Genomic DNA, 15,538 nt, shown 5'->3' with positions numbered 1-15,538 from the left:
TTTCTCTAGCAAGACAGGAAAGAAAAGTTTGTTCCCTCCTCTGCAGGACAAGCCTTAAAGATTTGAAGAGGGTCACTACGGTTCCTCATGAATCTGTTTATCTCCAGAATGAACATAGTTCCTTCTCTTGTTTCTCCTCCCTCATTCTGGTAATTCTCTTCTAAACACCCCAGAGCTGAGCCCAAGACTAAGGACATGGTCTGAGGTCAGTAGGCTATTCACTTCCATTATCATGGACACTATTATCCTAATAATGCAACAAACTATTGTGGAAATGATTCTTTAGTTGCATCACAGTCTAGGTCTTATTGACTGAGCTTCATGGACAATCAAAGCTATTCCAATAGTTATTTTTGTGAGTTTTTGCCAAACCAGAGCTCACTTTTAAGTCAATTGATTCTTTTTCTTGGTATTAATAACTTGAATTAAATACTTTTCTTTATTCTCTTTAAAATTATATTTATTTATTTATTAAATTTATTGGGCTTATGTTGGCCAACATGAACATATTGGTTTCAAGTGTGTTTTTCTGGTTACAAGATCTGTATATTGTGCCATGTGCTTATCAACCAAGGTCAAATCTTCTCCTGTCACCATATATTAGGACCCCTTAATCCCCCAACCCCCTTCCCTATGGCAACCAGCACAACACTGTTTGTGTTCATGAGTTTCCATTTTATATCCCATATAGGCCTGGTGTACGAAATACATGCCAAGGGGGGTCCCCTCAGCCTGGCCTGCACCCTCTCCAATCGGGACCCCTTCAGGGATGTCTGACTGCCGGTTTAGGCCTGATCCTAAACCGGCAGTCAGACTTCCCTCTCACAATCCTGGACCACTAGCTCCTAATTGCTCACTTGCCTGCCTGCCTGGTCGCCCCTAACTGCCCCCCTCTGCTGGCCTGATGGCCCCTCACTGCCTCTGCGTGCTGGCCTGATCACCCCTAACTGACCCCCATGCCTACTTGGTTGCCTCTAACTGTCCCCTCCCCCCGCTGGCCTGGTTGCCCCCAACTGCCCCCCACTGCTGGCCTAGTTGTCCCTCACTGCCCCTCTGCCAGCCTAATTGCCCTCAACTGCCCCCCCCTGCTGGCATGGCCACCCCCAACTGTACCCCCCCCGCTGGCCTGGTCATCCCTAACTGCCCCCCTCTGCTGGCCTGGTCTCCCCTAACTGCCCCCCTGCCAGCCTGGTTGCCCCCAACTGCCCACCCCTCCCAGCCCAGTCACCCCTAACTGCCCTCTCCTGTCAGCCTAGTTCCCCGCCCCCCCAAAATGCCCTTCCTTGCTGGCCTGATCACCCATAACTGCCTTCCCCTCCTGGCCATCTTGTGGCAGCCATCTTGTGCAAGGGTGTGATGGTCAATTTGCATTTGCATATTACCTCTTTTTTATATAGGATATGAGTGAAATCATATAACTCAGCTTTTTCTGACTGACTTATTTCACTTAGCACAATATTCTCAAGGTTCATCCATGTTGTTGCAAATGGCAGTATCTCACCCTTTATTAGCACATATTCTTTATCCAGTCCTCTATCACATGACACTTTGGTTGTTTCCATGTCTTGGCCACCATGAGTAATGCTACAATAAACATAGGGTTGCATATATCTTTGCGAATACATAATTTCTAGTTTTTCAGTTATATACCCAAGAGAAGTATTGCTGAGTCATATGGTAGCTCTATTTTTAATTTTTTGAGGAATCACCAGACTGCTTTTCATAGTGGTTGTACCAGTCTACATTCCCACTAGCAGTGAATGAAGGTTCCCTTATATGGGTCTGTAGTTTTCATTTTTTGTGTTATCTTTGCCAGATTTTGGTATCAGGGTTACATTGGCCTCATAGAATGTGTTAAGAAGTAATGCCTCTTATTCAATTTTTTGGAAGAGTTTGAATGTTTGGTAGAATTCACTGGTGAAGCCATCTGGTCTTGGACTTTTACTTTTTGGGAGATTTTTTATGGTTGCTTCAATTTAATCACTGCTGATTGGTCTATTTATATTTTCTAATTCTTCATGATTTACTCTAGGAAGGTTACTAGTATATATTTCTAGGAACTTTTTCCAGGTTATTGAATTTTGTGGCATATATTCTTTCATAATGTTCTAGTATGATCCTTTGTTTATCTGTGATGTCTGTGGTGACTTCTCTCTCATTTCTGAATTTTATATGGGTCTTTTCCCTTTTTTCCTTAGTGAGTTTAGCCAGGGGTTTGTCAATTTTATAAATTTCTCAAAGAACCAGCTCTTTGTTTTATTATTTTTTTGTATAGTCTTTTTGTTCTCTATTTCATTCAATTCTTCTCTAATTTTATTATTTCCTTTATTCTGCTGATTTTGAGTTGCTTTTGTTCTTCTTTTTCTAGCTCTTTAAGATTTGATGTTAGGTTGTTTACTTGGGATTTCTCTTGTTTCTTGAGATAGGCCTGTGATGATATAAACTTCCCTCTTATTACTGCTTTCGTCGCATCCCAGAAGTTTTGATATGTTGTATTGTCATTCTTACTTGTCTACATATCTTTTGATCTCATCTTTTATTTCTTCTTTGACCCAGTCATTTTTTAGTAGTATGTTGTTTAATCTCCACATACTTCTGGGCTTCTTTACTTCGTTTTTTGTAGTTGATTTCTAATTTCAAGTCATTGTGGTCAAAGAATATGTTTTGTATAACTTCAATCTTCTTTAATTTGTTGATGCTAGTTATGTGACCTATGGTCTATCCTTGAGAATGTTCCATGTGCACTGGAGAAGAATCTAATCTAATGTTCTGTGATGAAAGGTTCTATAAATGTCTATTATGTCCATTTGGTATAGTGATTCATTTAAGGGTGATATTTCTTTATGATTTTCTGTTTGCTTGATTTCTCTAGAGCTGTCAATGGAGTATTAAAGTCCCCAACTATGATTGTGTTTTGATCTGTTTCTCCCTTTAGTTCTGTGAGTAGTTGTTTTGTATATTTCAGTGCTCTCTGTTTGGGCGCATATATATTAAGAAGTGTTATGTTTTCATGATGTAATGCCCCTTTATCATTATAAAATGTCCATCTTTGTCTCTCCTTATCTTTATTTTCTTTAAATCTATTTTGTCAGATGTGAGTATGGCTTTACTTGTTTTTATGTGGATGTTATTTGCTTGGCGAATCATTTTCCACCCTTTTACTTTGACTCTACCTTCGTCTTTGCAGCTTAGATGTGTCTCTTTGTAGGCAGAATATGGCTGTGTTTTGATTTTTGTTCCACTCTACTACCCTGTGCCTCTTTATTGGTGAATTCAGACCACTTACCTTTAGGGTAATTATTGATGTATGAGGATTTCCTGTAGCTATTTTATATTTTATTTTTTGGTAGTGTTGTGCCTCCATTGGTTCTTTTCCTTTCTGTTTCTGCCTGTTGTTTTTGTTTGATGGTATTCCATACCCTTTCCTCTGTTTCCTCTTCTTTTTTAAGCTATGTGACCTGGTTTGGGGATTTTTGTGTGTGACTACCATTAGGTTTATAAAAAATAAAGTTGCATATATACCAAAGTTTTTTTTTTTCTTTTGAATACATCTGATCTTCATCCTCCTTTGCCAGTTCAGACCTTTATTCCCTCCCCTTTTAAGTTTTTGTCATCACTAATTATCCCTGTTTTTGCTATAAGCTTTTTGGTGATCTTACTCATAGTGTTATAACCTTATGTTCTTTGTTTCAGATAGAATAACTTCCTTGAATATTTCCTGCAATGAAGGTTTTCTGGTGATAAAATCCTTCAGATTCTGTATGTCTGGGAATGTCTTTATTCCTCCTTCATATTTACAGGATAATTTGCTGGATATATTATTCATGGCTGGTAATTTCTCTCTTTCAGAACTTTAATATTTTGTTCCATTCTCTTTTGTCTTGTAGAGTTTTTGCTGAGAAACCAGATGAAATTCTGATGGGTTTTCCTTTGTAGGTCACGTCCTTCTTTTCCCTGGATGCTTTGAGAATTTTTTCTTTCTCACTAATTTTTTACAGTTTTAATACCAACTGCCTTGGAGAAGATCTCTTTGGATTAAGGTAACTAGGTGCTGTTTGCTTCTTGGATTCGAGGATCTAGTTCTTTCCATAGATTTGGGAAGTTCTCATCCACTATTTGTTTGAATAGACTCTCTGTCCCCTGCTCCATTTCTTCTTCCTCTACAATGCATATAATTATAATATTGCTTTTTCTGATGGATTCAGATAGTTCTCATAGAAGTCTTTCATTTTTCTTTATGCTCAGGTCTCTCTTCTCCTCCCTCTGCATCATTTCTGGATTCTTACCTTCAATATCATAATTCTTTCCACTATGTGGTAAGCTCTGTTTTCTATGCTCAGTAGTTTACTCTTAATCTCCTTAATTGAATGCTTCATTTCCAGGGTTTCTGTTTGGTTCTTTATAAAGTTTCAATCTCTTTGGTAAAGTACTCATTTTGTTCATTGATTTGTTTTCTGAGTGCACTAAATCATCTGTCTGCATTTTATCACATCTTATTGAGTATTTTCAGAAGTGAATCTTGAAATCTCTGACATTTTTATTACGTATTTTCATGTGTTCCAGCATGCTTTCTGGAAATTTTTCATATTCTTTCTCATCATCCTCATTACTATGGTTACTTATAGTATTTGCTGTTCTTCTTTGCCTATGCATTTATCTCTGTCTATATATTATTTTTCCAGTAGATGGCATTGAATCACAAGATTTTTTTTACCTCTCTGATCTCCCAGTCTTGACCTCCATGGCTTTGGTAAGAGCACATCCCCGCTGCTTGGGGGTGGGGTTTTGTTTTGCCCTCACTGTAATGGCGACCCCTGACCTCCACAGGGTCTTCCCAAAGCCCCCCTCCTGGGGGTCAGTCTCAGAGGGAAATAGCAATCTTACTGCAGCAGCTATTGGTTTACAGATGCTACCTCCCTGAACCTGACACATAGGGCAACAGGAGGTGAGTTTTGGGAGTCCAAGCCACAGCAGGGCTCTGTGGTTCTGTTTCTTTGAAACACAACCACCAGTGGTACATCAATGAGAGCCGCATGGTAGAACCCTGTGCTCTGTTGACTCAGACACTGTTTGCTCCCTTGCTGCTTGGTCTGCTTGGTTGCCCCCCCTCCCCTCTTCATACACCCTCCTCCTGCCACATATCTCTGTTCCTCCTGGCAAAGGAAGTACTTGCTACTACTGGCTTTCTCCTCTTTCCAGGCTGAGCCACGAGCTCCCAGCCTACAAGGCTGCTATGGGCCATCTGTGCTTTCCTGCCTTCTTGGCTCCCTATTTATTCCTGATTGCCCACATGTTTCAATGTGTGGGTCTCTTAGGCTTGTGTCTGTGTTAAACAGGGATTTCTTTGTTGAATTATAGTTGGTTAACTTGTTGAAATTTCAGGGAGAGAGGCTAAGGGGTTCTCTCATGCCGCCATTCCTCTGACGTCAGTCCCTATTTATTTTTTCTAATCTGTTTAAATTTTAGATATACATTTGATCTCTATAATGTTGTGGTTAACAATATAAATTTTAGAGTCAGAATGAAATATACTGAAAATCTGGCAATCCCACTTACTATTAATATGACCTTGAACAAGATGTTTTACCCGTCTCAGACTCAGTTTTATCATATGTAAATTGTGTGCAGATTTGTTGGGGGATCCAGTGATGTTTGCAGAGCTCATAGCACAATATCTGGCACATGGTAATCTCTCAATAAATAGTAGCTTCTATAATTAACATCACCCCTAATTTTACTATTTTTATTAACAATAGTCTTGTCATAATTACTGACTATTTATGATTATAAACACATTTAAAACAATATTATAATAATTTTATAATTGATAGTAGTAGTAGAAGTCAGAAGTCCTGAGTTCTGTCACTTACTTGCTTTTTATCTTAGGTAATTATCTTAATTTCCCTGTGCCTTTATTCTCTCCTATGAATAGTCCCTATATTCTCCATCCCCCAGAATGGTGATGAGGCAGTTGCTGTAATCCAAAGTCATCCAAACTTAGGGAAGGGAGAATAGTCAAAACCTTTGTGTTGGTATGCTCAAGAGCATGGAAATGTAAACCTCATGAACTAGATCAAATAGAGCATGGAAAGAAGTCCAAATGGGGTGAGCTATGTTATATATAAAAAGAAAGTAGATAAGTCCTATTAACTCCACCAGAAAGTTAGCCATGTGTACTGCAGCCTCTGGGGCCTCCTCTCATACCTTGCCTCCTGGATCACCTTGCTAATATTTGCTACACAAATGAAAATCCAGACTGAAAGAGATAGTACAGTTTAAACATAGATACCCTAAAGGAGCACCTTTGAACAAATTAGGCAGAGTCATCCTTTCAGGAATCAGCCACATAGCTAGTACATATTAACAAACTATCTGAATTTATAGCCTTATAAGCTCTGAGAATGGACCCAAGGTTCAGTAACTCACCACAACAAGCAATGAGTAATTCATGGGAGAAACAAGTTACCTCATTTATGATTATCACCTTATGCAGTTGTCCACTCTTGACATATTCACAGCACTATGCCAATGGATGGATAGAAAAACTCTGAAACATAAGTGTTTCTGTGCCATATCTCAGTAGAGACTTTTAGAACTCTGGCCTCTAGGTCTTAATTAGAACTGTCATCTTGTAAAGTGCTCTTAGCTACTCAAAGCTGTTAGCATCCTCAGTAAAGCATTTGGTATACTTAATGGATGGACAAAGAAGTATGGCATTTTAAAAGAGATACAGGCCTGTCACCCAGTGCTTCTCTTTCAAGACTCTTCTAGAAAGGTTTTTGTGACTGCCCTGCTTCACTTCCTTTGAGCACTTCTAAAAGTCTAGTATACTTCTGCAATAACAAGTCTGTTACAGCAAACCATGAGTTGCATGAGAGTAAGGACCATGGATAATGTCTCTATTTTCTCAAACCTGAACACAATGGAGTAGTCCCCTAGTTCAACCATCACCAACTGGTGGTCTGTGGACCACTGGTGGTCCATGAGGTCTGAAAGGTTGGTGACCACTGCACCTAGCTCATGTGTAATGAGTGGAACTGCTCTTCTCAGCCTACAGCCCATGGACTGCACCACATTTGCTTCTGTCATAGTGAATAATGTACTTTTTAATAGTAACTATAGGTTGTTATTATCCTATATAATAAAAGGCTAATATGAAAATCAACCAAATGGTGGAATGACTGGTCACTATGATACGCACTGACCACCAGGGGGCAGACGTTCAATGTAGGAGCTGCACCCTGGTGGTCCGTGTGCACCCATAGGGGGAGCGCCACTCAGCCAGAAGCCAGGCTCATGGCTGGCGAGTGTAGCGGTGGTGGCAGGAACCTCTCCCGCCTCCACCACAGCGCTAAGGAGCAGGAGCAGTGAGCAGGCAAGCGGTAAGGAGCAAGGGGTCCCAGACTGCGAGAGGGATGACTGACTGCCGTCAGTCATAGACATCCCCCAAGAAGTCCCCCCTGAGTGCATAAATTTTGTGCACCAGGTCTCTAGTCAATAATATAGTTCTTATTCTCTTCTTTACCCTAGCTTTAACTGTCTATTCTGTGTCTTGCAGAATTAGGTCCTAGGGATACAAAAACTAAAATGTTTCAGACTACAGTATTCAAAATGAGCACACACTCTCCCCAATAGATAATCAGAATTAATCATAATTCATAAACCTGTTGAGCTCAGATACCACCACAGGGGCAAGCATTTTTGTTAATTTATTGTCAGCCAGGTTTAATATATTTTACAAAGTGCATTACTGAATATGACCCAGTGCCCCATTCCCTTTCTACACTTTTCTCCAAAATCTTCTAACTCCCCAACTCTGCTTCTTATGACAAGCAAATTCACCTATCTTCTAACCCTCTTCTCCGAATGCGCATTCCTCTTTTGATCTTAACTGAAACCTGACTCTCCTATTGTATATACCATTTTGGTTCTCAAAAGCTGGTTGATCATTCAGAATCAAGATATCCAGTGGTAGGGGTCCATATTTTCCTTGATCTCTATTACTCCTTAGTCCAACACACAATCATAGTCATGTGATAATCTGTGCTCCTGTGATATTTCTAATATCAGGTGATATCCATGTCCACTCTTTTTTTTACTTTTTATTGAATTTATTGGGGTGACACTGGTTAACAAAATTATACAGGTTTTGGGTGCTCAATGCCACAATACATGACCTGAACACTGTATTGTGTATTCACCACCCCAAGTCAAGTATTCTTCCATCACCGTTTATCCCTATACCCTCTCTCATAAGTATCATCTATTGAATACTTATATTACCTCAAAAGTTCCTTTGAGACCATTTCATCCCCTTCTTGGCCCCAGGTAACCACCTCATTCCTTTTTAATGCCCTGCTTTGCTTTCCTTCACTATGGATTAGATCCCCTCCCCCAGCGTTTCATATAAATATCATACACTATGTACTCATTTGTGTCTGCTTTCCTCCACTCAGCATAATATTCTTTTCTTTTAAGATATATTTTTTATTATCTGGCCAGCATGGCTCAGTGGTTGAATGTAGACCTATGAACCAGGAGGTCACAGTTCAATTCCCAATCAGGGCACATGGCCGGGTTGTGGGCTCGATCCCTAGTGGGAGCATGCAGGAGAAAGCGATCAATGATTCCCTCTCATCATTGATGTTTCTATCTCTCTCTCCCTCTCCCTTCCTCTCTGATAAAAATTCATTTTAAAATATAGATATATTTTTATTAATAAAAATATATTGATATAATAGTATCAGCTCATGTGATTAACACTCCAGTTTTTAGTTCCTTATACTATATGAGTCCCTGAATATTTCCTTTAATTTTTTATGAGCTCAGATATTTTTTAAAAAGGATGGTTCCTATGTTTCACTAGCTTTTCTAGGATTTGTAAAGAAAAATTTTTCAGGGTATTTAATTTGTTATATTTTCAAAAATGGGCACCTTTAATCTACTCCTATATAGATTCTGCTCCCCCCATTTCACTAGAACTATTCTTTTCAAAATTACTAACAACCAATCATATCATCATACTCAACATACAGTTTCTATCTGCATGTTACCTAAACACACAATAGAATTCATCCCAGATGATTATTCCCTGCTTCTTGAAATACTCTTCTTCTCTTGATTTCTATAATATTACACCCTTCTACTTTATTTTTCCTACTTTATAGGTTACTGTTTCTTTCTCCATTGCTATCTCCTTCTCTACCTGACCTAAAATACTGCTTTTTTTCCCCCTGAAACATCATTTACTACTTAAGTACACTGTATAACTTCAGCAAATTGGTAGGAAATATTGGCCATCAGTGTGGATATGCAGCACACCCAAGTATATGACTCACAGCCACCATGCCATGGAGGCAGTTTAGTAGACTAAAATAGTTAATTAATATTTATCTCCTAAAAAATCTTACAATGCAGAAACAGAAAAATGTTATATGCTGTAATTCTCCCAGGAAAAAGTGGTAATAATATACAAGCCTTTCCCTAGACATCAGTAAATTTATATTGAAGAAAATGTCTCCGATTGTAGGTACTATTAAAAAACCTACAAACTGTATAGCCTTTAGTAAATACCAGATAATTCATACTTTCAAAAAGGCTAGAGGAGAAGCAGCAAGGTTATATGTGCATACAAAAAATGGGTTATAAAAATGCTTCCAATCCTCCTCTCTGTTTCAGTTTAGTTTCCCAACCTTCACTTTCTGGAGTCTGCTCATTAATTTCCTCTTTTTCACTAAACTTTCCAACCCTCCCCAGCTCCTGGAACAAGCCTGACTGAGACAGTAAGCACTACAATAACCTTACTACTTCAACACTCTTCTTATTCCCACTTCTTTGTTAAGAGTTTAGTTGTCTGAAATACCAGGATCTAATGACTCAGTTACTAATGCTGGGCTAAGGTGTTGCTCCCATTATCTCCAGTAATGGTTCTTCTAGCTTCTCACACGTACTCTGAGTGCCCATCATAACACTTTGAAAATGTCTCCCCCTGCTTCATTCTCCGTAAAATGACACTCACCAAAGACTGTGCGAGCCGGAACAGACTCTCTGTTCAGCCAGAAAGACACTTGTGACAGAATGACAGTCATAATGCATGGCAAGTAGGTCTGGATCACAAAGTAGCCAATTTTTCTCTTGAGGTGGAAGTGGGTTGTCATGACAACATATTCTCCTGGAAAGAAAGTAAAATTAGGTGGCATGTAACCGAACAAACATTGTTGGATTGAGGTGGCTTCCAATTCAGTTCACAAAGCTCCTTAAGCTTATATTCAAAACATCCTGGCACCTCCCAAATCCATGAAACCAGATATCATGAAGTAGTGAAATAAATAAAAAATATTTAAAAAAATAATTAAGATCTTACTATGTGCCAAAAAACTTTGAGTGTTTTGGAAGTATTTACTTTGCACCCTTCCAACAACCCTGTAAGGAAGGTACTAATTATTATCCTTTGTTAAATTCAATAGTTAATTATAGCTCTTACTGGATTTGTCTGAAGCATTTTACACAGTCGAGCCCTCCATCCTCCTGGAATGACTCTCTTCAAGGAATTTCTAGGCCATGATGCTCTTCTGGTTTTCCCCCTACCTCATTACTTCTCCAGTCTCATTTGCTGATTCCTTTACATTTCTAAACACTCGAGGATGTCAGGACTTGTACTCTTTTCTGTCTCACTCACTGCCTTTGCTTTCTCAGTCTGTGTCTTTAAATAATACATCAAACTCTGATAATCCCCAATGTATATCTTCTTAGTGGGCTTCCTTACTTGTTATGAGTTGAATTGTGTCTCCTGGAAAGATATGGTAAAGTCCTAACCCTGAGTACCTAATATTGTGACCTTCTTTAGAAATAGGGTTGTTGCAGATATAATTAGTTATGATGAGGTCATACTGGAGTAGGATGGGCTGTGATACACTATGAATAATCCTATATAATAAAGGGCTAATATGCTAATTAGATCAAATAGCAGAATGACTGTCCGGATGACCTTCAGGACGAAGCCGGGGCTGCGAGGGCCATGGCTGCGAGGGGCTGCAAGGGCTGAGCCCCTTGCATGAATTTTGTGCATCGGGCCTCTAGTGCTCTTATAAAGAAAAAAACACACAGGGTGATGTTATGATGACATGTGATGACAGAGGCAGAGATTGGAGTGATAAATCCACAAGCTAGGGAATGCCGAAGGCTGCAACCTTCAGAAATTAGGAGGCAAAAGCACAGAACAGATTCTGCTTCAGAACCTCCAAAAGAAACAAACTCTGCCAACATCTTGTTTCAGACTTGTAGCCTCCAAAACTGAGGGATAATACATTTCTATTGTTTTAAGCCACCCAGTTTGTGGTACTTTCATACACAGACCTAGGGTTCCCTACACTACTCTGGACCTATGTATTCAATTACCTATTATACATCATAAACATCATCACTTGGGGATCTAATAGGTACCTTGACCTAAGATGTCCAAGTCATAGATTTTACTCTCCCCATCTCTCACCCCCTTCAACTGGCTCTCCCAACAGATTTTTCCCATCTCAGTAAATGATAGCTCTCAGAAGCACAGGCCAAAATAAAATTCTTCTAAAAGTTAGAATCATCATCATCTCTCTCTCTCTCTCTCTCTCTCTCTCTCTCTCTCTCTCTCTCTCTCTCTCTCTCCCTCTCCCTCTCCCTCTCCCTCTCTCCCCCTTGTATATACCTTCATGTACATACATGCATACACACACAGATACCCAATCAAACAACAAACATTGACAGTTCTTTCTCCAAATACTATATATACATAATTTGACAACTTCTCACCACCTCCACCACTGCCACTCTGGTCTAAGCCACTAGAGTACTATAAAAGCTTTCAAACTGGTCTTGCTTCTGTTCTTGCCCTCTTCAATGCATTCTTTGCACAGCAGCCAAAATGATCATATTAAAACATAAGTCAGATTTGGTCTCTCTTTTGTTCAAGACTACCATCTCTCAAAGAGTAAAGGCCAACTTCTCTTAAATGATCCCCAAAGATCCATCCAATCTGACTGCTCCACTATCTTTCTTGTCAGAGATTTTTATTTTTTACCTCTTTTTCTCCACCCACATTTGGCTTTAGCAGGTCTCCCAAATGAGGCAATTTCCCACTTTCCTACCCTACCCACTCCCTTCTACCTAAGCCAAGGAAGCACCATCTGTTTACGCAAAGCTCAAAATACAATACATATTGTATGTGTATTCACAATCTACCTTTTTATATGAACATGAAAAAATAAGGCTTATTTTAAATTTAGCAAATAATTCTCATACAAAATTATGGAATGTGTTCTTCATTATAACTTTGGAGTGTCTCTCTTTTCTTTCCCTCTGTTTATTTTTCAATGTTTTTATCTGTGTCTTTGTTCCCCACTCCCTTCACTTCTTTCCTGTCTATGTGCATTTCTATTCTTTCTTCTCCCTGTCCTTCCCTTCATTCTTTTTCCACTGAGAAGGCATTGAAGATTTATTTTTAATGACAATTGGACTTTGATTAGCATGGGAAATTTCCCCCCTTTCCCAGCTTAGGCTCATACCCCATAAACTCCTATCTATTGACCTATATTTTATAATCTGAAATATTTAATAAATAAAATATATAGTAAATATTATTCATAAATTAGATATATTCTCTGGAAATGAAAGGCGAAACAAGTGGACTTTGCAAAATCTTATCAAATTACCCATTTGCCTTAAATGACTGAATATATTTTATTCAATCCTTTCCTTTTATATCCCTCTTTCCTTCAATTTCTGTCTTTCTATCTCTCTTTCCAAAGAATCAAAGAGGGTGACTGAGATCAGCAAAATGGTGGAATAGGACATATAAGCTGTAGTATCCAATCACAAAAATATAGATTCGCAACTATCCACAGACAAGAATGCCTTTTTGAAAATACCAGAACCTGGAAGTAAGGCTGAAATGCCCTCTTAGAGCACAAAACAAAGCATCGAACAGACTGTCAAACTACCACAGGAACTCTGGGGGAGTGTTGGGGGAGGGGAGGGCTGTAAGAGATCAACTGAAGGACTTGTATGCATGCATATAAGCATAACCAATGGACACAAGACACTGAGGGGTAGGGGAGGCCAGGGGAATGTCAAGGGGGGAAAAAAGAGACATATATAATACTCTTTGTAATACTTCAAGCAATAAAACAAAATTAAACATAAATGAATAAAATAAAAGGGTAAGAGAAGTGGTTTCACTTTGCGGCCTACTTCCCCGCCCATCCCCCCCCCCCACGCCACCCCCCAGACCTGCACTCAGTGTCATGCTTAGCAGGCTCCTCTGAATCTAAGGTTTATCCAGTGGGAAAGGAGAGCTCATGGCAGATGGACGCTTCCAGTATTCCAAGGCATTCCCCTGGAGGCCGGCTTCTGTCTAGCCCCATGGGGCACACTGGGGGAATTGGCAGTGTTAAACAACTTGCTGTCAGCTAAGAACAAAGAAGGGGGCTCGGGGAACTTACAGCCATCAGTGCCAGATTGCAATCTCTTCTGATGAGAGTCCAGCAGTCTGCCTTGCCTGCTTAGAAATTCAACCTCTGAGAGAAACCTGCGGCTCTGGCAACCAGTTAAGTACAGGATAGGCGGAGGTCCCGCCCAACAACGGAGGTCTGGCCAACAGCAAAACTCAGAGCAGACTTCCAGCAATGGTGGTGGACCAATCAAAAGGGCCAAATTCCTTGGTTTCCTGATGCGCTCAAAAGGCGACCTCTGGTGGTTAAAACTTGCCAGCTGCTCAGCCTAGGGTGGTGATGCACTCGCCCCCGCCCCCGCCCCACCCCACACACCCACCTCACCCCCATCCTGGACCTCCGTCAATCCTGCCATTCCGGGGGGGTCAAAATGGTGAAGGGATTAAGCAAACGGAAAAGAAAAACAATATGCAGGCAACCGTATGGTGATTAGCAGCGGGAAAGGGGGTGGGAATGTAGAAGAGAGCAGAGGGGGGACAAAAAGTAATGTAAGGAGACTTGACTTGGGGTGGTAAACACACAATACAATATACAGATGATGTATTATAGAATTGTATACCTGAGACCTATACAATTATATTAGCCAATGTTATCCCAATAAATTCAATGAAAATAAAAACCCCGCTGGCCACGTGACGTCAGAGCAGCAGCTGTTCTGTCCACTTCCTGCGACAGAGCTTAGGCAGTGACCCAGTCCGCCAACACAATGACCTCTAAGAATCAAAACCCGCTGGCCACCTGCCCTACCACACGCCGACCACAGACAAGGCAATTATGTCGGGCAAGCCGTTAGATATGCCGCATATGCGGCAACTCCTGGGAGTGAAATTCAAAGGCAGTGTAGCCGCGGGAGGGGGATGACATTGGAAACAAAACCCGCTGACCATTTGGCTTGAAAGTGACAGCCGACCCAGTCCACCCACAGATTGAACACCAGAAAACATTACAAGCTGGCCACTCAGCCTAGAGCAGCGTCTCTGCTGTCAGTATACACCACAACCCCTGGGAATCAAACAGCCTCGGAGTGGAAGCAACTCCTTTCTGAAAAACAGTAACTTGAAGTAAAGATAATTTCTCTGGGGAACAAATATGCCCGGACATGTGGCCTGGAGCAGCAGTACAGGGATTTGACTTTCAAGGGTTGCCGTGTACGCAGCAAGCTTTACTGGCTCATCTGACACGTTCCCCAGGGAATTGTCTTGTCTTGGTCAGCAGGCAGCTTTGGTGACCCTATGCCAGTGGGTTTTGATTCTCAGGGATCATGGCGGCCTGGGATGCAGCCACCCCCAGGCTGATTAGAATGGTGGTTTTCAGGGGCTAAAGGGTAAGGAAAATGGGGAGATGCCAATCAAAAAGCACAAACTTTCGATTTTAAGATGAATAAAATCGGGATGAATAGCTGGGGATCTAATGTACATCTGAGCATTGCTGCCTCTTCAGGAGCGCACTGACAACCAGGTGGGAGCTCCTGCATTGAGCGTCTGCCCCCTGGTGGTCAATGCACATCATAGCGACTGGTATTATATACATGATTTCTAAGAGTAGGTCTGGAGTGTTCTCAATATATATATACACACAAAAGATAGTTTATTGGATTGTTCTAATCATTTCATAATGTATATTATATATAATCACTTTGTAAGTCTTAAATGTGTACAATTTTATTTTTCACTTATATTTGAATAAAGTTGGGGAAGAGGAGCAGAGGCAAAAAGAATTCTCCTCAGTAAAGACTGAAGTGTCTTTTAGTTATTTGGGAAGATTTCCCATTTCAGATAGTATTGCAGACTGAGTCCACTGTGGAATAGATAAAGGTCAATAGAAAGCTACTTTAGCACATTTACAAGTTCATAACCTAGATAACTTCTGTGAAGGAAAATTACAAGTAGATGTTTAGAAAGCCTAACAAGTACATTCACTGCATTAATTAACTGAATAGGTTGTGTTAAATACAACTATGATACTTTGTATCTCTTTACATCCTTGCATCCTCTTCTCTGCCAAAGTGGAAACTGAAGGTTTGATCAGATTAGATTTTTCCTAGT

General features: G+C 40.2%; 1 protein-coding gene across 2 annotated transcripts in view; it reads right to left on the bottom strand.

Moving 5' to 3' along the window:
• Positions 1 to 15,538, bottom strand: part of GABRA3 (gamma-aminobutyric acid type A receptor subunit alpha3) — a 227,971-nt gene that overhangs the window by 41,879 nt on the left and 170,554 nt on the right. For both annotated transcript variants that reach the window (XM_059678914.1, XM_059678915.1), the window contains exon 8: positions 10,019 to 10,171. In XM_059678914.1, the coding sequence (XP_059534897.1) occupies positions 10,019 to 10,171 (153 nt within the window). The remainder of the gene's footprint in view (positions 1 to 10,018; positions 10,172 to 15,538) is intronic.

Source organism: Myotis daubentonii, chromosome X (genome assembly GCF_963259705.1).
Source record: "Myotis daubentonii chromosome X, mMyoDau2.1, whole genome shotgun sequence".
Taxonomy (NCBI): domain Eukaryota; kingdom Metazoa; phylum Chordata; class Mammalia; order Chiroptera; family Vespertilionidae; genus Myotis; species Myotis daubentonii.
This window is presented reverse-complemented; position numbering and strand designations above follow the sequence as displayed.